The sequence below is a fragment of the Numenius arquata genome, chromosome 7 (assembly GCF_964106895.1).
Source record: "Numenius arquata chromosome 7, bNumArq3.hap1.1, whole genome shotgun sequence".
In the NCBI taxonomy this organism is placed as follows: domain Eukaryota; kingdom Metazoa; phylum Chordata; class Aves; order Charadriiformes; family Scolopacidae; genus Numenius; species Numenius arquata.
The window spans coordinates 43,323,032-43,348,114 of NC_133582.1; the positions used below are offsets into that span (position 1 = coordinate 43,323,032).

Here is a 25,083-nt window from a genome sequence, read left to right on the forward strand (position 1 = left end):
AGAATAAACAGGTGTGTTAGCAGTGGAAGTGAAAATAGGAATTTGAATTCCAGCTGAAAGTCCTGTTTTCCAGAAATAGTGGGAAGGTTAGTATGAAAAAAAAGGCAAGGTACACTATGCAGCAAATTGTTCACTTAATTTACTGCATGGAAAAAATAATGAGCAAGATCTTAAAATTTATCTGACAGGAAGCAGAGTGGCCCATTGAGAACAGTGGAAATGTCTTGCTTAGTTTTTGATGGCCCAAGCTATTCTGAAATCAGCTATAGACTATGCCATTGGATATGGTTTATATTAGTGTTCTGGGGAGGAGGGAGTAAGCGTGAGTGAATGCTGAGATATCTGCACTTGCCTCTGATTGTCATTAATAATTCTAACTCTCATTTGCTCTGTAGGGGCCTCATGTTGAGCAAGCATATGTTTCCTGCTTTTTTAGTAGTAACTTGGCTTCTCTTAGTTCAAATCCTTTCCCCTTTGAAGGGAATTACTAACTGGCAATCGTCCTTCCCTCCACACACCCTGCTTGTCTCTCAGTATCTAAGTTATTAGTAAATGTCCTCACTGTTTTTATTTTCTTTATAGACAATAGTGTCAGATTGTTCTTTTGTGGCATCACTAGCAATCAGTGCAGCATATGAAAGAAGATATAACAAAAAATTGATCACAAGGTAAGTGTTTCTTCTAAGATCTTTTCAGACTTAATACTACCAAGCTTTTGCAATATCTTCTATGACAGTTGAACACAGTAAGAACTAGCATTTGTTTCACCTTCACCTCCCTGGGACTCATGTGGCTTCAGCACTTCTGAGAGGGAAGTCAGATTTATATAGATATGTATACAGACACTGGAGTCTAAGCTCAGGTGTGCTTTGAGGACTAATAAATAGTTTGGAAGGTTTGTTTTGGTTTTTAATAGAAATTTTACTATAGGCTTTATAGGTTTATTTTCCTACTTTGCTATGCCAACTGTTGTGCAACGGGTGGTCCATCTTGCGTCTCATCATAGAATTAATGTTAACAACACTGTCTCAGTTCCACTCAACTGCTGTCCTGTGATAAATTTGGTATGGGTTTGGCAGACTCTGCTAGGAGCCCGTTGCCAGACCAGTGTGTGGATGTTGTTCCTGGATTTTTTTTTGTTTGTTTGTTTTAACCTATACTCATTAGAACTGATTTTGTATTCTTTTCAAGAGCAGTGAGTTCTGCTCTGTCTTCTCCTTCTTCAGATGTTTGACTTGTCATTCAGGCAAATACTATATTTATACTACAGATATGTAAATACCGTTTATTTAATAGTAAGATAAATTTGTTTGCCTTGCTTCTGTTGGAGAAACAAGCAGGTTATTTATGTTCTTTTTGTTACTATATTAAGCAGAGAAGTGCAGCAAGAACAAGGCCTAAAAATAAAAGCTTATTTAAACATTATTGCCATTTTTACTAAATTTGAGTTGCTCTTTCATCAGAAATTCCATATATATATGTTCAGTGTAAATTCCAGAAACAGATTATGTTAATCGCACTCTAATTATTATCAGTATATGTAGAGCCAAGTCATTTATGTTACAATTTCCTCTTTTCTTTTTCTTTTTTTTTTAAACAGTATAATTTACCCTCAGAATAAGAAAGGAGAACCAGAATATAATCCATGTGGCAAATACATGGTGAAGCTTCATATCAATGGTGTACCTAGAAAGGTAAATGTTTTCAGGGAGACTTAATGCTGTTACTATATAAGTCACATATTTTAAAGACTTGGTCTGCTTCACTGTGAAGCTACGCTTGCATAGCAAAAACTTTAGATACGGTTTGTTTAAATGTTAAGCCTTTTGAGATTCATTTTGGTTGTGAGTACGTAACAGAATGTAGGTATTTCTTCTACAGGCATTCATGAAAATAGCCTTACCTGCTTTTAAATTCATTGAAAAGTCCCTATATGGCTTAAAAGAATTATGAAAATCATACAGGAACAAAAATATGCATCCCATATTTATGAATAAGGTGTGCAAGTAATCCACTTTCCACTCCATCTTAGAAAGGAAGTTACAGAACTAAAAAGTACAGAGGGGGACATCCAGGAAGAGTATAAACATGGAATGAGACCACAGAGGAATAACTCAACCACAGATTTTCAGTAAGGAGAGGCGATGCCTGAAGATATATGATAGAACTTCATAAACTCACAAACAACTTCATTTTCTTTTCAGTGCAATAAATAAGAGCATAAAATAATGTATTTCTTCATATAATACTTAACTGTAGCACTGATTGTTGCAGATCATAGTGACTGAATGTTTATGGGAGTTCAAAAGTTGAGTGGTCGTATTCACGGGGCCAAAAAGTAAGGGGAAGGTGCTCAAAGGCCCTTAGTTGCGAAGGTGCAATCTCTGGGTGAGGTAGTCCTTGAGTTGCAAAATTCTAGAATCTGAATGTTTCAGGAAAGTATCATTTATGTGCTTGCCTTGCTCTTAATACTCTTTCCAAAATATCTCCTAAAGGCTGCCTTTTGTTTAGTTGAATGGCCGTTTGCTTTTCTGTGAAAAGGATTATTTATTCCTGCACAGACAGAATTTGACCAGAAAATGTGCTGTGTTGGTAGCCTGTATTGGTAACAGACTAATGTCAATGTGAAACTGAAACATCTGTTCTGGGAAACTGTTTCAGATCACTGTAAATACTGCAGTAATGATCTGTAATAACGCTGAATATATTCTACCTAATTTAAAGGATAAATGTTAATATTTTCAAAACTTCTGCTTTGGGTTGTTTTTCCTTTCCAGAGAGAAGAAATTTAAGTCTGGAACTAGAGACTATGAAAGTGATGTGACACACAGTTTGTTTCCTTATAGATAAATGACTTTATTTTTCTGCTGGCTACCAAGCACAGCCCATATTCTGTTTCCTAATTAGGTGAGGACTATTGTTAGGCTTTACTTTTTATGCTCGTAATTACACTGAACATTTCTGCGGCTACCTTTTACAATAGAATTTAGACGTTTTACAGGAGTAAAATATAGGGAAAAGTGAGGGAGATGGTCACAGATCACTGGTCCAATCAGTGGACCAGTGGAAGTAAGAGCTGGCAACACAATTTCTTGTTCAGTTGGGGAAACCATTGCAGGATTGATAGAGATGTTCACATGTGAGAGCGATGGTCAGGTGTGGCTGTGTCTTAGAAGCTGTATATTAATGAGAGCTTGGTTTTATTTTTTAAATACTTCCAAAATGCTTTATGATCATTTTTCATTTGTTTATTTCGTACAGGTAATCATAGATGACCAGTTACCTGTTGATCATAGCGGGGAACTTCTCTGCTCTTATTCTAACAATAAGAATGAATTATGGGTATCGCTAATAGAAAAGGCTTACATGAAGGTCATGGGAGGATATGATTTTCCTGGATCAAATTCTGTAAGTACCAGATTATTTCTAAGAGGCAAAAATTCCACTTAGATAATCTTGGGTCAAATGGTTTTCCTTCTAGTGATATCAAATTGAATTGCTTGGGCAGACAAGGATTGGGTTTGCAGTTTTCTTAAAATTTTGTTCTGTTTCTTTCTTTCACAAATAGGCTTAGTTGTACTTGATGAGATTTATTCCATCAAAATAGAATGAGCAAGATATCTTGATGGGCAGAGTTAATCGTGGTTTTCTGACTGCAGGACTGGCACTTATGGTTGGGAAGTATATGTGTTTTAATGAGAATCTGTTGTTCAGTAAATAGGGTAGCTCTCCCTCATTAGGTAGAGGAGTCAGCTAGGGAAGGAACAGGCTAGTCATTTAGTACGTCTATATGAGCAAGTACTTTGATCTGTGAAAGTTTATCAGATTGTTCCGCTCATTTACATCAATATGTGATGGATTCCTGTAACATGGTTACTGAAGAAACAGTCATCATACTGCAGCTAGACTGACATGCAAATTATTCTGTTAAAGAGGGGTGGTTTACAGAAATGAGTAGCCCACGTAATCTTCATTTGTTACTTGGGAAGCACTTCTGATTTTAATTTAAAACTCTTTAACATTTTAACAGTATATTGTTGTATTTCATGCTGCTGTTTACATTCTAGTCAGTGTCTTAATAATTGCATTCTTGGAGGGTATATTAGATAATCATCACATTTTGAAAAATTATTATGGAGACAAATGTGTCTTTGTATAAGGGGTAACTGTAGCATACATTTTTATTTATGTTTATGTCAGTGTTGGGCTGCTTTGTTTTGGAGTACAGAAGCTGTTGAGAATAGCTGTATTTTATTCCCGTTGTTGTCCTCTAACTTGCTATCTGGAAAACCGACTTCACTTGTAACATTTAATCTGCACCTTTCCCACCCCTCTGCTTTCATCTGTATTATAGCTTCCTTCTATAATCAGGGTTACTTACTGGCTGCGTTGTACTTGTAATTCCTCAAGTTCCCACCCACCAGTGCTTGTTCCTGACACTTCAAGCATTTTATAGTCTCTGCTCTTGCTTTGAGGAGTGCAAAGCAAAAGAAAAAGGAATAAGCAATATATTTCAAGGAGATGAAATGGGGTGATTAAAGCCTCTTTTTATGGAAATACATGTCAGTGTCAGCTTTACTAAAAAGAATAAAAAACCCAAACCCTGAGCCTTAGAAGTAAAACTTAAATTATTTAAAATGTATATATAATAGCAAGGTTCCAAATAGTGCTTCTGAGATTGTGCTTTAAAAGTCTGTGAATCAATGAAATAAATAAAACATATCATAGAATTGAGCATGAACGGTTATTCTCTTATGTTTCCATTGCTCTGAAATTCCAGTTTTTTTCATGAGTTCTCTTTGCAGCTTTTTTTTTTTTTTGAGATGTCATTTGGAAATGTCCTAAAATAATCAAATACCTTTTTGTTGTGGTTTTCTGCTTGGGTTTTTTTTTTTTTTTTAATAAAAAGCTGAAGAATAAGGTTATATGTGCAGAGCTATATTGTATCTTGTGTATACTTGATTTCTTTCAAGGCACTTTTATATTTTGTGTACAGCCATCATATGTTTATAGATGGAATATCTATTCTGATTTCTTTTGAATGCTTGCATTTCAGAACATTGATCTTCATGCGCTGACTGGTTGGATACCTGAAAGAATTGCTATGCACTCTGACAATCAAGCTTTCAATAAAGACAGTACTTTCAGAATGCTTTATCAGAGGTAGAAGTTTATTCTTTCCTAAGTAATTAAAATGCTTGCTGTGTAGTAGCTGGCTTACCACTGTAAAAGCAATACCAGCACCACAGGTAGCGTTTCAGTACTACTACAAATTGTGCTTTATAAAACCTCCGTGTGCTTTCTGGAAGAAGTAAAATTGAGGTATTGGTGACACTAATACAGAACAGTAAAATATTGTGGAATTTTGTATGAGATGCTTTTTTTTCTTTAAATGTAAAGAAGAAAAATTAGCCCATTTCTTGATGAGGAAAAACAGAATATGGAGTCAGAGAAGAGCATGTTGGAACCAATGTGCAAGTTAAGTGTTTAAAAAGTAGAAGGAAGTCTGTTCCGTGTTCCAGAACTTTGCCAATGATCTGCTATCCTTATCAAGCAGATACGGTATTTCTAATTGTATCACAAGATCTTGATTATTATGCCCCATTAGTAAATATGGAGAACCAGCAAAAGTCTGTCAAAACTGCAATACTGATTTTTCAGACCCACCATAACAATTCTACTTATGCTGAAAGATATAGCTGTAATTTATAAATGTCAGCTAGCAAATACTTTGATTTCTTTCAAAAGTGTTTCGTGCAACCAGTTTCTTATGCACTTCAGTGCAGTAGAAGGAGGATATTCTGATGACTGAAACATCCACGTTCAGGATAAAAGAGTGTGGCTCTCATTCTAGAGTGCTTTTTTAGTAAGTTAGGAGCTCTCTGTTGGTTGTCAACAACTTTGCAGATATTCTGGCATTGTAATTTGGAGGTGTGACTGCAATTAGGATGGGATCTAGCCATTATAGCATCATTGTCGCTATGTGGATCCATAGTCAAATCCCTGTAGGCTGTCGAGGGATGCTGAGTATGTACTTGGATTTTAGCACAAGCTGGGAAACATGCTAGTGTGTCTTCACAACAATAACTGTTGCAAAATTAACAATTGAAATCCAGAACAATTGTAGAACTCAGTTGTGAGTTGACAGTCCGACCCTGTAAGGCTGGGGGACACAGCACTCTAGTGTAAACGCGTGCAGAAGTATAGAAGCATGAACTTCTCATTCTTCAGGTATCGGGAAGCTCTTTCAGAATCCTGGGGCTGTGTTGTTCATTTGCTATGTGCAGTGATTTGCTAAGTGTTGATGAAATAACATTTGTGTTCAGCTGAAGATCTGTGAAGAGTATCTCTAAAAAGTGACATGGATTGAACTTCAGTTCAATAAATGCTGATTTTTATTTATAAAAAATATGAAATTGTGAAATTATATAATATTATTTTTTTCACTTACAGTCTATACTTATATACTAAAAGAAAATAGTTCTACGTCCTCAAGCTTTTTCAGGACTGATTTCTGCAGACAAAAAAAGCCCTGTATATCAATTTTTATAAAGTAGGGTCACACTAATGGACAGTGTAAAACATACTATTACAGTGTCTGACAAACGTTCATTTGCAACTTGCAAAATTTTAATTAAGCTATTTTTCACCTCTTTTTGAACAGGTTTCATAAGGGAGATGTCCTTATCACAACAGCAACAGGGGTGATGTCTGAAGAGGAAGGAGAAAAATGGGGTTTGGTTCCAACCCATGCATATGCAGTCTTGGATATAAGAGAATATAAGGTATCAAGTAAAACTGAAGATGTTTTCAGATGCCTGTTTGAAACCTGTGTCTGCGATGGGTAGCTATGATTTCTTGCTCTAATGGCTTATACAGTTTATGTTGTCTTGGCTCCATTGGGAAATTCCAGAAAGCTTAATGATGCTGTATTTTCTTGAGCTATTGGTCCATATTCCATGTTAATACAAATAGAAAAATTACCTTGACAAGATCAATCTAACAGTTTTATTTCTTTAGGGACTTCGATTTCTTCAGTTGAAAAATCCCTGGAGCCACTTACGTTGGAAGGGACGGTACAGTGAAAATGACACAAGAAACTGGACCCCAGATTTACAAAAATACTTGAACTTTGACCCCAGAACAGCTCAGAAAATAGACAATGGTATTAGATCTTAAAAAGTCACTATCTTTTCAGATAATGTAGCTATTTGTTGTGTATCCCTTCAGGAAGGTGGAAAGAAGTGCTTAAGCACAAGGAGAGGGCGAATAAAAAAATACTAGAAACTAAATAGCCAAAACTTTAGGAAGTTTTTCTGTATATAGGACTGTCATTTCAGGTCTGTCTGGGGTTTAAGTAATTTGGACTGTTTAATATAGCTCAAATTAATTGAAAAGAAATTACTTCTCTGCTTAAGTGCTGCTATCTTAGGATCTGGACATGGGGGAATTCAATGCAAAGATAACATTCTGACAATAAGCTGTGTTATGCTGCTTTTTAGTATATGAAAAGATTTTTTTTTTGTGGGTTTTTTCCCCCAACATTTGCTTATTGTAATCAGTATTTAAATTTGTCTTACCTATATTTGAGGCTATGCACTGGAGGTATCTTTACATACATTCCATTTCCAGCTGTAAGAGTAGATTGAGATCCAAATTGGAGAGAGTGGCACTACAACGTTACTGTCCAGAGAAACCATTTGGAATGATGCCCAGCATTGTTCTGTCCCATCTTCCCTAGGGAACAGCAGAGTGTAGCATGTGGAAAGTTGGTATGGGTTTGCTGGTGGAAGGGCAAGCTGCTGACACTTTAGAAGTTCTGCAGAAGCTGCATTTTACGTTCAGAGAGAGATGTCTGCTCTTTTTATAGTGTCCTAGTTGCTGTTTGTTTATCTCTATAAGGCCATCCTTTTGTTCAGTGACACTTTATTTTGACAACAGTATGCAGCCAAAACCATTAAATTATAGCATTTAATAATGAGCCTCCTGCAAATGTGTAAGAAAAACTTTTGATTTAAATACAAGAATAGCAGCTCTGGCTTTGTGACAGTTATAAGAGATTAGCTCATTGTTTATTTACTGATTCATTCAGTGAGGAATTTACATCTGTGGCATCTAGTAGTTAAAATGTATATAAAATTACATTAATAGTTTTAAGGGTTTTTTTTCTTCTGACTGGATTTACATTCTGGTCTTGTTGTCTAAATGTGTAGCTATTCTGACTGCATTTTTTTTTTTAAGTGCTGCAAGATCTGCAACTGCCTCTGTCAGAGACTTGAATTAAAAGGCTGTTACCTTTTTAAGAATTCATTTCATCAGGAATCTGTCAGCTTGCAGGCATTGTTGATGGCTGGATTTACAATTAGGGGAGCTGCCGAGAATTAGAATAAATGCCAGACAATATTCTAAAGATGGAAGCAGATTCAGGGTGCTAAAGCAAGTCATGTAAATAGCGAGGCACCTTAGAAACACATTCAACGTACTCACATGTTGACTGAACACCTGATTGTGCTGGCTGACTGCAGAAGTAGGTTGTCGAATTGGGGGAACCTGTTTGACTGTAACTTTTTTTTTTCTTTTTTTTTTTTTCTCATAAACCTAGGAAAGGGTAAGGCAGGTCAGAATCACCTAATTTCACCTCTTTCAGTACAACAGATTCTCTTATGCCTTCTGCTTAGTGCTTGAAAATTAAAAGCATTTTGACAGCTTCGGAAAGTCCCTGATGATAGGCAGAGACTAGCTTGTTTTTCTTGGCAATGCAGATGTTACAACTAAGTTTTACAGAAATGTGGGTTTATATAAGCTGCATCAGTTGCCTGGAAAGAAACTTTTGAAAACCAAGTAAAATGAAGGTGTCTGATAAGAAAACAATAACAGCATTTCCTTTTTAGGCATTTTCTGGATTGCCTGGGAGGACCTGTGCCAGTACTATGATGTTATTTATTTGAGTTGGAACCCAAGTCTCTTTAAAGAATCTACATGTATTCACAGGTTGGTCCAAAAAAAACCTTGTGTTTTGATACCTGACTAAATGTTCTGATGTGGTGTTTCCTTCCTTCCATTCTTCCCAGTTAGAGCTGAAGAGGTTGAACTCCAAGAGCCTGACTTTACACTTTTAAATTCTAAGGCCAGGCTTTGTTTTTGACTACGGTAACGTCGTTGAAACTCCAGTGATTTTTTTGATGATGCTGTGAACCTAAGGTTGTGTAACCAGATTCTGACCTCGGTCCCTCATCTATCAGAATAGAAATCGGTCTGTATTTTGCTTAAGCAGTCACCAGACAGGATTTGAGTGACCTAGCTTTAATTTGGAATTCATTTTCCTGGACAGTTGCAAGTCATTTGTGCAGTGCATGTTGCCTTTACAGGGTGCATTCACTGATGTCAGAGTAGTTTAATTCCATTTTTCACCAGTCATAGTTATCATAAGTAATCTTCCTTGCCTGCTGATTTTTTTTCTGAGTGTGATACCTGTCTCCTACATAGTTACCTATCCCATTCAGTCTTTCATCACCCAGTTTGAGGATAAGTGTGTCTCAGTTTCTGGAAGCAAGGGTTTCTCTATTTTTCCACTCCACTGTACTGCACTTTGCCACTGCTTCCACACTGTTTCTGTGTGTGGTAGCTCTGCACAAGCTTCTTCATCCATGGTACAACTGCTGAGTTTTATCTGTAAAGGCTCCTTCTATCTTTTTGTCCAAATTAATTCTAAAATACACCGTGGTGATGTAACAAGATGAGTATGCCAATCTCAAAGCTCACCTACTTACTGATCTGTCTTTCCTTATATTATTAGTCATCGTCATACCTCTGCACAGGGGAATGCCTAGCACGGTGGCAATTGCCATAAAAAGTGGAGTAACGATGGCGATAATTTGAAGCTTAGTCAATAATGCAGCCTTCCACATGTGCTGCTCAGTTCTAAAAGTGTGGGAGGGTCAGTGGGACTTATGAATAGTTTTATCCACTTCTGTTCCCAGCATGCCAAGCTTTGCAGTCAGTCATCAGGACTTTTTGGTTTTTCAGACCTTATTTTCCTTGTCCAGACAGTTCATGAGGCAGCCAGCAGATTTTGCAATAGGGTACCTCGAAGATATTTTTTTTGAACACTTCCTGCAGGCACCTTTCCAGACGTAAAACAGATCAAATTTTAAAAGAAACAAAAATCTGAATGAAAAACTGGAGGAAGAAATTTGGCAAGCTTTTGAAACAACCCATAGCTTATATATGGAGTCTCACAGTAACAAAAGCATAGGTGTTTTTCCCTTCATTATATATGTGGTGTGTGCAATCATCGCAATAATTGGCTAGCCTGGGCTCTCTGAATGGCTCAGCTTCTTCTGTGCTTTGTGGTGTTGTAGTCACCATACTCAACAGCCAGGCTGTTTGTGCTTAGTGTTTTTTATTATCACACTTGTAGTAAAGTCATTTATAAAACAAAATTCTTTTGACACTACTGTATTGTGCAACCACTGTCACAGATTCCCGCAGAAAATTAGCGGTCAGTAACTTCGATACTGATAATGGCTAGCTCTGTATATTTGTAGGATTTGGAGTTAGGTTTCGAGGCACCGATTAGCATCTTATCTAATAACGTGTCTGTATTACTTTTAGTACTTGGGATGCAAAGCAAGGCCCGGTGAAGGATGCCTACAGCCTGGCTAATAATCCTCAGTACAAGCTAGAGGTCCAGTGTCCACAAGGTGGTGCTGCCGTCTGGGTTCTGCTTAGCAGGCACATCACAGATAAGGTGCCAATTTTTTTCTTACATTTTCTGTATTCTGAGTTCTATAATATCTTTTTTTTTTTTATATAGCTTTGTGTGTTATTAGTTTATTACTGTTTCTATTTTCATGTTCAAGTATGTAGACCTACGTATACGTATAAATTTTAAATTCAGCAGGTACACATAATTGTATACAAGATCATCGAAATAGACCCAGAGTAAAAATTTGAGTGAGGTGATTATATTTTCCACCATAAAGGTAATGAAATAACTGAAGTGTTTTAAGTTAAATTAGTGGCAGTTTGTTTATTTCAGGTATTTTTTTATTTTTTTTTAAAGAATTGGATCAGGTATCTTAATAAATACAAATATCAGTGATGTGGTGATCGAAGGGGATGATAGAATGCGTACTTCATTCTGCTTAAGCGTTAGTTGCATTCCATGGAAGTGTAAAACTCTGCTTGTTTTGTGTTTTCTATAGGATGACTTTGCACACAATCGAGAATTCATTACAATGGTTGTATACAAGACTGACGGCAAAAAAGTTTACTATCCAGGTCAGTGTACCCTAATTGTCAAGGTGGTGATGTTAGAAATAAATGAAGAATTGCAAAGTACTTTGTGGAGAGGAAAGGCACTTCTTGCTTTAAAGCTAGATGCCTCACTCTGAGGTCAGTCTTGCGAAACAGTGGCTTAGCCCTGTTTGACCACCTTCAGCAGTCTACACGGAAGGAGTGAACCAAGCTAGAAGCGTGCAAAGAGGTCTACATAGTCCTGCTGTGACACCTCATTGGGAACAGCATTTTCTTCACTGTTCTGTTGATTTTGCAGTGGCAGTAGTTAATGCTTAGAGGGAAGAGTTGATGTGCTTTTCCCAGATTTGTGAAATTATTTAAAGGTTTAAGGCTTCTACTAAATGAAAGTAATCAAGGTTAATTGTTCTATGAACTTGGCTTAGCAAAGTACCTAAGCAAGTTCATAAGATGCAGCTGAACACTTCAACATATTTCAAAGGATCAGGTATGGAACGTTTAAGAAAAATATTTAGGTGCTCAAATTTTATCAAAGTATTACTCTTGGTCATTATAGGTCAGATTCTACTCACCTTGAGAAAAAGGAGCTTGGCTTTAGCTTTGAAAAAGCCATGTATGTTTTATTTCAAGGCAGATAGCAGATCTGAAACACAGGTTGAGACACTGAAAGTACCGGTAATAATGCCCAGGTTGAATGGATAGGGTAGACCGCAACTTTAGGTAGAGCTAATAATATCATGTTCTTATTCTTTACATCAAGTTGGAGATCTCTGTAAAAATATTCCTTGGAATAATTCAGTGAAGGTGAATCCTAAGGCAGGTAGGATTTGGCCTCTTGCTCTTACAGATAGGGAACTTCTTTAGAACCAGGATTGCATTCAGGTAGCTGCTCAGGCAACAGGTATTAGCAAAAGTTAATTAGAGAGTAGCTTTTTAAAGCTGTTCTCACCAAAGAATGGAATTTGTGGGGTTTTCCCTATTGGAATGGCTGGTAAGGATTGCATTGTTCATCTTTGGTCGTGTTCAGTGAGCTGTGCCAACCAATTTCCCTAGAATCCAAGCTGTCTTTCTGCAGAAGGCATCTGTTGAGACCTGATCAAATCATCACCTGTTTTTGCTGGAGGTGATCTTGTTAAAGTGTCTGTTTGTCCTTCCAGCCCAAGACGTGCTTCTGGTAGTCCTGGTTGGAGTTGCTCGTACTTGTAGCAGTGCTTATTTTACATGCTGTCTTACTGAAAACATTCTTAAGTGGGCAAACCAAACACATTTGTATAGTTGCTCAGTTGTGTTTGATAGTTTTCCAGCAAGACCACTACCAAGAACTGGGCGATTCATATGTTTTGTCTCGCTACCCAGACTCTCTTGTAAACTTTTAATCTTATGAGCTCAAACTCATTTAAAACCTTTTTCCATGGAAATAGATTGGTCAAGCTGCAGTATTGTTTTTACCATCTGTTAAAATGAGATCAGAACAAAGCAGGTTAATCCTTTGGCGGTGAGGCAGAGATTTCCCAATCCTAAGCTTCTCATTGTTTTATATTAATCCTTTCCCCTCTCCCTTGTTGCTTTGTGGAAGAAAATAAAAGGACCTGATCCTGGGCCTATTGAAGTAATTGGCCAGACTTGCTCCTGCTTCACTGAAATTAAAAGAAGTCTGGAAAGAACCAGTTAGAAGCCAAATAACAAATTATATTGTCTAATTGTAAAGGCAAATATTTGGGATGTTTATAATAAGTACCATGTGTGCATTGGTACTGGGTTGCAACTACACTTTGTAATGATCACAAGGATTTTGGGAGATAGAAAGTGTGTGTTAGCTAAAGAAATTAACATGTTTCAAAGCTTGCATGTGGGCAGCCTGCATTCTGGACCTGTCCAGCCAATGGAGAAGGAACAGGCTCCCCAGAGACAATTTCAAAGAGTGCTCAAACATTCCTTATCTTTCTCTTTAAATTTCAGCATCATCACAGTAGGTCTCCTTTGAATAGTGACATCGGTGGGAGGTGGATAAGAGGTTCTTGCAAGTCATGGGATTTAAGCTGTACTTTCAAGTGCAGAATTTGTGTTCTGTCATGTGTGATGTACCTCTCCTGAAAATGATAGTTGCTCTTAAGATCATCTGTTCTTTTTATGAGCAAACTTTGAGGCTCTATTCTCTTGAGAGCTCTCGGGTCTGCTCACAGTCTAACCTTAGTACCAACAGTCTGACTTTCCTGGCAAAATTCACTGATATAAAATGGCTAAGAAGTTTACCAGGCTGGGAGATTTTTTTGATCAGGGAAAAGTCTTCATCCTTTTCTTTTTCAGCTGATCCTCCTCCGTATATTGATGGTATTCGGATCAACAGTCCTCATTATCTGACCAAGATAAAGCTGACCTCTCCAGGGCCCCATACATTTACCTTAGTGGTGTCCCAGTATGAGAAACAAAACACTATCCATTATACCATCAGGGTAAGTAGTGTTGATTTCATAATGAACATAAACAATTAAACTATAAAGTATACTATATTTGTAAGTTTGATAAAAAAAGTGTACTTCTGGATTGAAATTGTTATTTTGGAGGAGGGAGTCTATGAATGATGGAGCAGAACCACTGGATGAAGTTCTTGGTAATGTTCTCCATTGTAGTTCAGACAATATAGCGTGTGTGATTTTTAGTAATGACATTTTAGTAATGAATTCAGCTGAAAAATATTTCAGTTTCCTACCATAAAAAAATTACTATCTATATACAGAGTGAGCATTGGCTTTCTGCCTGTCCAAGATAAGCCTATTTCAGATTCAAGTTAGGATTTAAAGTTTTTTGACTTACCTAAGTCATTTGACTTAGTATTTTGGTTTTTCTGTAACTGCTGAGTCTTGTGACAATCAAGGCCTAGATTAAAATACAGATTGTTTCAGTTTTGCTTTTTTTTAAATAAAAATTAAGTAGAACTAAGTCTTGTTAGTCCCAGCACGATTCTGGATTTTGTGTTTCAGATGGGGTTGTCTGATGAGTAATACAGGCATGTAGTGAACAAGTACCTAAAAATGATGTGTAGGCAATTCTGCTTTTTTTTACGTCATGATTTTGTATGAAAAGTGCAAGATGAACGTGTGACCAGCTGCTTCTTTTGCAACACAGGTGTATTCCTTGTGCAAGTTCACCTTTTCCAAGATTCCTACACCTTACACCATTTCCAAACGGGTAAGTAAATATTTTCTTTTATGGATAATAATTCTGGTTTGGCTTTTCCATATTTGAGATGTACGAGGTTTTAAAATATATTGTTATACTACTGCCCCAAAATGCTGGCTTAGTCCACCTTCTAACAAATGAAACTTCTTAACTAAAGCTTAATCTAAGCATCATTAGTACAAGACCAATCTTGTGCTCGTTACATAAAATTTGCCAGACAATTAGCTGCACTGTTAGCATCATTCATACCAACAAGCCCTTGGGCTGGCTGGCTCTGTTCACACCACTCCGTATGGATGGTGCCTTAACTTTCACCGGCATTTGGTGTATGAGCTCCGCCTTCGTTGCAGGGTGTGCTGTTACATCTGTACCATTGCAGATAAACCGTAAAGCCTTTGTAGAACAGACTGGCCTTTAGAATAACAACCTGTATCCTCATATGCAATTACTCTGCAGAGATCAGACTGTGCTAGTACTACTGCAGAGTAAAAACCCTGCAAGAGTGTTGCTCGTTTTCCCTTGAGAGAATTGCATGATTTTCTTGGAAGAACTCTTGGTATGATGGGACAAAATCAGCAATGGCAAACCAAAGGCACCAGTAGCAAGACTGACAAATGGACTTAGGATGGCAGTATCGCAATACGTTACTGTTCCTAAATTTTGCAGAGACATCTCAAAGGTCTGTAACCATTGGGATAAGCGCTCACCTTGCCAAACAGGATCAAGGCAATATACCCATGGTACATTTCATATAGAAATGCTCCCTGAGAGTACAGCAGCAGGGAAAAGAGCAAAAAAACTGAACTGAAACTAAGTCAGAAGCCCAGGCAGTTTTAGAGCCAGCTGCTGTTCATATTTCAGCTGTCAACATGAGCTGCAGTGATACCTTCAGCTGAAGTATAAATATAGCCAAGAGCTCACAGGATAAAGTAACTTGCATGTATTTTCATGTATTAGCAATTTTATCCTCAAAGAAAGAATAAACCAGCAGCTGTTAACTTTAATCTCTACCTACGATGCATACCCTGGGGGATACTACTATAGGCAGAAGTCTTCTGTCCAAGCAGTAACTTCTTCAGGACGAGAGAAACAAGGCTAGCCTGAGCCACAGCGGAACAGTCCATCTTCTAGGACACTCGTGCCTGAAGCCAAGGATTACTTTACTTTGGTCAGGGGGCCATGTTGGCTTGCAGCTGGGCTCTTGACTTCAGACAGTGGTTTGTACCAGCTCTTGTTTCTGGGACAGCCCCTTGAAGCCAGTCTGTTCTGGAGAGCCATAAGTGGCTAGAGAGATTCCTGGGAACACTGAGACAATTTTCTTGGTACTTCCAGAAACCATTGTCATTTTTAGCTGTTAAGAACTGGGCTTACTTTGGGGGAATAGTTAGGAGATAGAATCATAGAATTGTTTGGGTTGGAAAAGGCCCTTAAGGTCACGAAGTCCAACCGTTAACCCAGCCCTGCCAAGTCTGCCACTAAACCATGTCCCTCAGCACCACATCTCCAGGTCTCTGAAATATCTCCAGAGACGGTGACTTAACCGCTTTCCTGGGCAGCCTTTGCAATGCTTGACAACCCTTTCGGTGAAGAAATTTTTCCTTAAATATCCAATCTAAACCTTCTCTGGCACAACTTGAGGCTGTTTCCTGTTGTCCTCTTGCTTGTTACTTGAGAGATAGAAGTTTTAAGAGGTAAAAATTCATTGAAGGTGACCAACCTGTTTGAGGCAGGACATCTGTTTTATGTTGTATTGTGTTTCCAAAAAAATTAAGTATGTGGAAAGCTCCTGTTAATTTTTTGAAGATGTCTGTCTAGTATTCAAATAAAAGGCATGTTCTATCTAGCCAAGGCTGGCTCTGTCTGTGATTAAATACAAGAAGTTAGTTGCCTGTGTTTAATGCTTATTTGATGCTTGTTTAGCAGTAATCACACTTAAAAACAAGCAGATAACTAATTCACAGTTTGCCAGTAAAATCAATTCCTGTTAGATGGCTTATACTAAAGTGGAGTGGTCCTTGGGGCCCCAGGGGACATTCCTGGAACTAAACACAGTGGAAGCAGAAAAGGCCTGGAAATCTAACGGCACACAGCAACGTTAGGTTCCTGGGTAGTAGCATGGTGGGGAGAGAAATTCCCCTTGCTTCCAAACTTGCCACGTTTGAGGTTTTTTGGACACTGAATAAAGAAATCAAATCACAAGAAAAAATGTTGCTCCTTGCTGATTTGACAGAAAGAGGAGGGAAGTAACAGGAAAAATGGATCCCAGCTATAAATTTGTGTGAATGCCTGGCATGTCTTACAAGTCTAACCTTTCAGTTTAATGACTAGCAGGAGGAACTTGCAAACAGATGGCCTGTTTCTCAAAGTCTGAGCAGCTTTTTTCCTCTTGTATGTCTTTGTCCTTGTGGAATTGGTCCTTATGGATATCTTGTCCCGGTAATGCTGGTTGTCAGAGTGTATAGACGTGAACGGACAGGGCTGGAGGCAGCAATTTCAAAAGCAAAGGTTACAACACAAGTCGTGTTGCGCTTCCTGTGCCACTGCCTTTGGTCATTTAGCACAACAGAGGAGCGTCTGAGCCAAAAAAAATAACCTGCATAGTCCAGTAGTCATGGGACAGATGGAAATACAGATCCTGCATTAGATGCAGTTTGTCATAGTCAGAAACAGTCACTTGTTACTTATTTAATATAAGCTGAAAAAGTACAGTGCACTTCTGAGGCATCTAAGGCTTTGATCGAAGTGGGTGGAGGACTTCAGGGAAACTTTCTGAATGCTTAACATGGTCTTTCACTTGCACTTTAAAAATTAGGAGACATTACTAAAGTCAGTGACCTCTAAAGTGAGAGGAGCCTCTACTCTTCTTCGTGTGTGTATAAATAAGCAATACAAATCCTCAGGACATAAACTGTTTTCTGCATTTTTGGCTTCTTTCAGGTTAATGGGCAGTGGAAAGGTCACAGTGCTGGAGGATGTGGAAATTTCAGAGACACCTACAAAAATAACCCCATTTATCAATTCCAGCTGGACAAGAATGGGCCATTACTAATCGAACTACGGGGACCAAGGTTCGTAGAGAATAAGCGTGTGTCGGCACAGAGAGAGTATTACGTGCTAAAGCTTTGCCAGTGTCCTCCATGGGGAGGGTGGGGAGTTCCCTGAAAATCCAGAAGACAAGTTATGGGCGGTGTTTCAGATGGAGTACTATTTACCTTTCTAACTTCACCATCAGTAGTGATTTAAACCTGCATGTTTGCTACTGAGGAAATCCTTGACCTACGAGGAAAGCAGGAGCTGCCTTTCTCTTTATTTTTGGGATCTGAGCAGAGCTAGGCCTTGCACAGAAGGGAAGAAGGTACAAAGGACTTTTTCCTCCTTTTAAAACTAATCATGATCACAATTCCATTTCTTTTGTAGTAAACCTAATATGCAGGATACTAAACCCTTACAGGCTGTTACATAGTGGCCTATGCAGTAGCTTCGGCTCTGAAAGCGCATTTACTCTGCCACTAGCAGGCCAGGAGAAGTATTGGATGTCAGTGCAGTGTCAGAGTAGACCTAGGCAGGTCAAATTCCTTTGGCAGAATTTCTGATCTACCTCAAAATAGCTGTATACAGCGCTTCTAAATAGCAACATCTCCTGCCACATGGTCAAATGTTTATCTTCTGTAAAGCTGTCCCGTGGCCCCACAAAATGGCAGCACTTTCCTATCCATCCTCCCCTCTTTGAGGAAACTCCTTCTCCAGTGAAACAAAGATGAGTGCAAAGGTGCGACTACACTGTTCCACTAATTGAGCAGGTTTCTGTATGCTTTTTTTCCTGCACTTGCAGATCATATTGGGGTAGTTTGAATGACAGGGGCAGTGGTGCCTGTCACGTGCATTAACAGGTAATAGACAAACCCCCCCAAGTTACAGTGCAACATGAGAAATTCTGCTGAGATCGCTGACAGTGATTCCTGACAGCCATCAGATCGCACCCAGGATCTGTGCCACGTGGCACCCAAGTGTGTCACCACAAGTTTAACTACTTAAAGTCTACTTCAGGCAGATTTCTAGCAGGCATTTTCCATACAGTCTAGTTCTCAACCCGAAATGTGTTCCAGCTTCCTCCAAATTCTACGATCGTGTCATGGTAAGTTTGACTTAATGTTTCTGTCACAAACGTGACAAAACTTTTAGATGTCTTCCAGTTACACTGTAGTTTTTAATAAATAGCCCTCTTCGTGGTAATCCCGAGGACCCAAATAACTAAAGTAACAGTCTGTCACGTCACTTGCAGGCAATACAGCGTTGGTTTTGAACTCGTCACGGTCTCAACAGTAGGAGATCCTGGTTCCTATGGCTTTCAGAAAAAGAGCAGCGGTGACTACAGGTAATACCCGCTTAACAAAGTCTTAGAGGTTTGAAACATACTTCAGATCTTAGTTCTAACAGGTGTTTTCTTTTATCATAGGTGTGGATTTTGCTACTTGGAAGTGGAGAACATATTTGCTGGAGTTTACAACATTATCCCCACCACGTTCCTGCCTCAACAAGAGGGGCCTTTTTTCTTAGATTTTAACAGTGTTACTCCTATTAAGGTATCACAGCTGCAGTGAGGAGACAGATCTGTGTGTTAGTGATTAAGGAGGTGGTTTTGATCTATCCTACAGTCTGAGAACGGGTGAATAACTCTTGCTGCACATACGCGTAAAAGAAAATTACATTCAAAGTTATAGCCAAAAGCGTGGAATCACCAATTCGCCAGTTAATTGTGGTAGACAATTAGCTGTGGGTTTTGCTGCTACAGTATTGGAGTGAGCACTGTTCAAGAGGCTTGTGAACTGGCTAAAATGCTTAAATGAACTGGCAGAGCTCAATTTATTGCAATTTTTCTACACTTCAAATCAAAGTCTAGTGAGTCGAGAGAAAAACTACCATTGAAATTCTCTTTTCCCAAAATACAGGGTATGTGGGTTTAAGATTTTATTCTTAAAAGTAAACATGTAAGGAAAAAAATATTCTTGTGTATTCTGCTTATTCAGTCTCAGGACCAAATAGCTTTTACTACAACTGTGCTGCTATCTTGAATGTTTTCAGCATTGAACTAGTTCTCGCATCTAAAGGTAACTTTACTACTGCTGAGCATGTAGTATCCCAAACTAACACGCTCAGCTTACTGAGAATATGTGCATAGGGGTAAAAGAAAAGCAAGATTCCCACCTTAGCTATTTCTAAAAGAAAAGCAATGGCTTTACTCGTGTTACACGTACTTTGAGAGCTGTTATTTCATATCTGTATTACTTTATGTATGTAATTACAGCACAAGGTACCCTATGGCTTTCTTCCTACTAGCTGCAGGACCTGGCTCGATGCACATCAGCAGTGAAATCGGGAGATTAGCCAGCAGCAGCGTCCAGGCAGCGCAGTGTACCCTTCCCTTCGCGGGTGGGAAAGGCTTTTATCTAAAGCTGCATGTAAGAGTCTCTCTATCATCTACTGAGGTCATCTCATTTGCTGGCGGGAGGAGGTAGGGAACCACCCACCATCAGCATCCCAGCAAAGAGATGTTTTATTCTCAACATTTTTATAAGTATTCCACTTGTAGGGCAAGGATCATATAAATCTCTCCCCCTAATCAACCACAGCTACAAGAAATGCACTTGCTGATCCTGCTATAGGAGACATCTTTTAAAAGGCATCTTCTTAAGTTGAAACCAGTAAATGAATCGAGTGCTTGGCCAGTGACATCAATAGGAGTAGTGTCAAAGTTATTAAGAAAATAGTGGAAGTGGGGTTAGTCCAGAGAAAGATTTAAAAGTCCACTATATTGGACAGTTGGAGGGGAGGGTGTTTTTAAAAACAGCCACAGGAAGTTCTTTGCTGTTCAGGTTGGTTTGGCAGTTTTGCAAGCAAAAAAGTGGCATTTAAATCTTATTTTAGAGCACAGGTGCCATTTGGTCATCGGGAAACTGAGCGCATACGCTACAGGAGCACCGAAATATCTGTGGGCTAAAATTGTTCCCTTAGACATCTGCCATTAGCCCTCCCCAGAAAGTACAAGATGACTTTTTCATTTCCTTCAGACAGCTGCTTAACAAATGTCTAGCTTTAAAAGGGCATTCAAAACAAATGCCTTTCTGACTGCAGTTCTCTCAAAGACCATCTGGGCTAGGGAATTTGTGATGAGCTTGTCACAGTGTGACTTACCTTCTTTCGCAGGGAAGTTTCTGATGATTATTGCAACAAATCAACACAGGGAACAGCGCAGGCACAAGCCGAGCCAAAACCAAATTACGTTCTTTGTGGTTATCCTTGGCTTTTGGGAACACGCAGCAAGGACTGCTTCATCCTAACAAAATTAAAATTTCTTTCAATTCACGTTTTCCCTACAAATAGGTTTTTAAGTTCAGGCCAAACCAGAGTGGCAGTGGAGTCTTGCACAGATTTTATCACCTGTGAAGTTCGAAGTAGTCAGGAAGCCTCAACCGAGTATATTTTCGACAGTACAAAAGGCTGATGCCAGAATTGCCAGCTTTCAGCTGTAAGTTCTTGCGCATCCTTGGCTGTTTGAGATCCAGCCGGTAGACTTGCCTACAGTAAAATCTGTTGTTGTTCTTCTGTAGTTGGTTCCTACTCTGCAGGAAGGGGGTTTTCTCTCCTTCCCCTTCCAACCCCCCCATCCCCAGTGCCAAAAAGCTTAATGCTAGATGAAAGCACAAGGCTCAGCTTCCATACTGTGTGAAACTAATGCTGATGTAAGCATGGAAATGTTACACAGTAAGACTTTACGAACAGAATAAGGCCCTACTTAAGACTCTTGAGTAGCTGCACAACAGCTCAGACTGTAACAGAGTCTGCTGCTTCACTTCCAGTTAGACAGTCGTGTTACCTCTTAACCCTTAAGTCTTCTGTGCCTGTAAAACGCAATTTCAAGCTTCTAAACATTAAAATACGAAGCCTCATACCCCCAGCATCCTGCCCTCCTGAGTTGTTGGTCACACACCATACCGTTCTGAGCTACAGAATGAGGGGGGTAACGGACACAATGAAAGCCAGGTGCTGTCAGGGGCTTTAACAGGTTTTGCACTTTCTTTGAAGACTACTCCAAGGAAACCTATTTTCAATTCTCCTTCCGGGGTGCAGAGGGATAACTGGAGATAGATAGCCTCTTCAGAAGTTCTGACGTTCTCCTTAATGAACTGCAAACCCTTTCTGTGTTTTTTTTTTTTTTTTAAATGTTACCTTAAAGCTCCATCCAAACCCCCGTAATGCTGCTGTTTATAGCTGAGGGTGAGACACCCCCAGACACACACATCCCCCAGAGTTGTTTTGTCAGGAAGACACAGGTTTGTCTGTGGTCAACCCAATCCATCTGTTCTCAAAAGACTCGGGGAGCAGTAGTATATGGATGAGCGCTACCACCATCTTCTGTCCTATCTGCCCCCTGAGGCTGAGATTCAGTCCTAGTTTCCTGATGCAAGTCTCATGCACCTATTTTGTACGGTAATTATGCACTTGACCACACAATCTACGTGATGTTTGAACATCCAGCTATTTAGAACTAAGTTTGTGTACATATAGTAGAGATTTTCATCGCTGACTCAAAAAGGACATTTAAATTGTTTGATAATACCAAAGAGAAGTAGAATTCCTAGGTTAACATTTGCTTTATACATTCTCATGTATACTTTGATACGCCAGAGGCTTATTTTTATACCCATGAAGGCAGCTACCATCATGTTACACTTCAGAATGCAGAAAGAGCTCCAGCTGGAGAAAGCTCATTCCTTTGCCTGTACTCCATAGCGATGTATGTTCATTTAAGTTTGTCATATTTATAATTATGGCTTTTATGAAGTTTAAAATAAAATCAGTTTTCCATTAATTTATTAGACACGCAGTTCTGCCTCTTTGCTTGCACGTCTGAAGTGATTTACCTGCCAAGTCCGGGGGGGTCGCCCAAGGAAGAAGGCTGCAGCGAGATCTTCAAACAAACCTTGCAGAAGTGTGGTGTAAAAGCGAGGGCAGGGCGGGGTCCACACCCTTTCCTACTTCCTGATCCATGGTTTTACCCTGCTGGGACCCCAACCCAATCAGGGCATCCGCAAGGCAGCGCACGCAACCCTTTTTCTATCCTGCTGAACATAAAATGAATTCATTGCTCAAGTGCAGGGAGTTTGGGTTTCCAGTCAGAATTGGCACGATGAGAGGAAATGTGATGGCAAGAGAGGTTAAAAAAAAAAAAAACAAAAACACCCCCCAAAAAAACCCAACCACCACCAAAAAACCACCCAAACAACCCAGGAAAATGTAACAGGGGTTGACTGGCGAGTCTGCAAAAATAAGATACTCGACCACAACTACCTCTGCTGATTTTTCTAACTGTATGCAGCGCAGCCAATTACTGTACTTAAACTGTTGTAGTTAAGACATGTAATACAATATGGTGCTCTTCGTACCTAATACTGTCAATCCCAGCTTTTCCCCAGTATCGGTCACATCGGAAGTTGGAACCACGGGGTTCTTTCCTAAGCATTTATCGGGCTGGGAAGTGCTACCAATGCCAGAGCTCAGCCTTCAGGTCTTTGGGAGATGTAAATGTATAAATATTTAAAGCTATTACAGCTTAACAGCTGTAACGCGTTGAATCTAATTTTTAGGAAAATGGGTTTCTTTACCTCCAGTTCTGCACGGCCTTACCGCAAATTTCAGCGGCATTAATTAGGGAGGTGTTAGGTAACAGAACACCTTCTTTACTCAGGGATTTTGGAAAACTCAACTGAAGTTCTGGTCTCGCACAGTTCAGAGCCAAGAAGCGAATCGCGGGGGCGGGGGCGTCAGGAGCTGGAAGGAGGTAGCAGTTGTCCACGTCCAGCAGGGGATTCCAACACCAGAGCGACACCAGGCTGCAATCTTGGACCGGAACCGGATATTTAAAGACTACACTTGCTGCGGGAGAAGGTTCGGTTGTTAGCGCTTGAGATAGACTTAGCTTGCAGACTCGCAATGTGGAAAACAAAAATGTTTACTGTAGTGTGAAGAATTTTACATTAACTTTGAGAATAGATACACAAGCCGTGGCAGGGACGAAATACAACAGGACTGCAAAAACATAGAATAGAAAATACTCTGGGCAATACTAAAATTCCCATCAAATTAACAATAGAAACTGACGTCTTAGATAAAATGGTGCTTTCAGAAATGCGTAGCCACCAAAACTGAAGAGTCCTAGGATTTTTTACTACCACTTATTAGCATAATTACCAGACACTACTACTGCCTAACAGCTGCTGGCAAAACATGCCTGTGCCCTTTCTAGTTTCATTGAACACTTTCTCTAGGGCACACTAAAATCCTAAGTCCCTTTAACAGTTATAAAACCTCACACAGTACGACCTACGGAGAAGCTTAAGAACACATTGTCAATCTACATCGGCAATTCCTTTTCTTCATGCATATTTCAAGGGCGAATCTCTTACCATAACCGTCCTGAAAACATCTATGACTCCCATTTTTGAGAAAAAAAAAGAACCAAAACACTTAAAGTGCTGAAAAATAATACTTCACTTTTTAGGGGAGGGGAAGGGCGAGGGGCCAATCGACTCTTTTTTTGGTCACTGGAATCACCCTGGGAGCACAAGACAGACTCGGGAAGGTGGCTGGGAAAGGAGCTACCACCGCTGAGGGCTACCATCCCCTTTCCGTCCGTCTGTCTCTTTTAACATCAGCTTTTACAGGCGTGACTCATCCTTTCTGTGAGCACCAAGGGAAGAGTGAAGGCTTTGAGACCCCACACATGCAACAGCTTTCCTGTATACAAAATATTTCTACAGTTTCAGCATAATACAGACAAATACAGATGTTTAAAGAATATGCCACTTATACTCAAGAGATCCACTGTATCTAAAGAGCATTTCGTTCTACAAAACTGACGCCAAACCGCTCTCTGCAAATGTCTGGCTTGAATTTCAGCCCCCCGACTGGCATGAATTTACACGGGAACGTTACTAGTTATTGCTTCAGCCAGGCCGCTACAAAACCATTTACAAAGTCTCTGAAATACGAGCACGGCTTAAACATTTGATAACTCGTCCGGCCTACAAAGGATTTACTGAATAAAAACTTCAGCCCTCCGCATCAATTAGACTTCTTAGTGCAGTTTTAAATTCTTAGAGTAAACGCTTAAGATTTGGCATCTATTATTGGCACAATGTTCTTCAAACACTTAGAAGTTCATGTATAAATATTTATACTCCCATTAATCAGGACAGGGCACAAGGAGGACTCAGCCAATCTGGGCAGCTTTTCTGCCTGCGCATATTCCCTCTTTGATTTTCATGCACTGCAGGGAGAGCTGCTTCATTCGGTTATCCAAAGCCAGCCCCTCAGCGGAGCCGCTCCTGTTGCTGCTCCTATTCTTGTTCACTCTGTCGCTTGTCTTGTTCTCAGCCCCTTCTGCCCTATCCCCTGCAAAGAAAGGATTAAACTCCGTGTTAAACCCGGGTTTCATTCTGCAACTTAACCTTCAAGCGGGTGCCTCTGCGGCTTCCTTGGCCAAAGCGTGCAAAAAAATAAAAAAAAAATAAATAAAAAGATACAGGAGCAGGAGCAAGAGGCTTTAACGAAGCCGAAGTTGGCCTTCCAAGCTGCGCCCGTCTC

At 39.5% G+C, this 25,083-nt stretch overlaps 2 protein-coding genes across 7 annotated transcripts in view; one reads left to right on the forward strand and one right to left on the reverse strand.

Moving 5' to 3' along the window:
• Nucleotides 1-22,315, forward strand: part of CAPN7 (calpain 7) — a 34,328-nt gene extending 12,013 nt beyond the window's left edge. For 3 of the 6 annotated variants that reach the window (XM_074151004.1, XM_074151003.1, XM_074151005.1), the window contains 14 exons: nt 583-668; nt 1,601-1,694; nt 3,262-3,408; nt 5,057-5,163; nt 6,665-6,785; nt 7,021-7,165; nt 8,892-8,991; nt 10,615-10,750; nt 11,208-11,283; nt 13,567-13,712; nt 14,386-14,448; nt 17,377-17,507; nt 18,722-18,814; nt 18,896-22,315. In XM_074151004.1, coding sequence (XP_074007105.1) covers nt 583-668; nt 1,601-1,694; nt 3,262-3,408; nt 5,057-5,163; nt 6,665-6,785; nt 7,021-7,165; nt 8,892-8,991; nt 10,615-10,750; nt 11,208-11,283; nt 13,567-13,712; nt 14,386-14,448; nt 17,377-17,507; nt 18,722-18,814; nt 18,896-19,040 — 1,590 coding nt within the window. In that variant the 3' untranslated portion in view covers nt 19,041-22,315. The remainder of the gene's footprint in view (nt 1-582; nt 669-1,600; nt 1,695-3,261; nt 3,409-5,056; nt 5,164-6,664; nt 6,786-7,020; nt 7,166-8,891; nt 8,992-10,614; nt 10,751-11,207; nt 11,284-13,566; nt 13,713-14,385; nt 14,449-17,376; nt 17,508-18,721; nt 18,815-18,895) is intronic. The other 3 variants (XM_074151006.1, XM_074151008.1, XM_074151007.1) reach the window with 2 other exon arrangements.
• A 1,113-nt stretch (nt 22,316-23,428) lies between these two features.
• SH3BP5 (SH3 domain binding protein 5) overlaps nt 23,429-25,083 on the reverse strand; it is a 52,234-nt gene continuing 50,579 nt past the window's right edge. Inside the window, exon 9 of the mRNA XM_074151010.1 lies at nt 23,429-24,891. Coding sequence (XP_074007111.1) covers nt 24,710-24,891 — 182 coding nt within the window. The 3' untranslated portion in view covers nt 23,429-24,709. The remainder of the gene's footprint in view (nt 24,892-25,083) is intronic.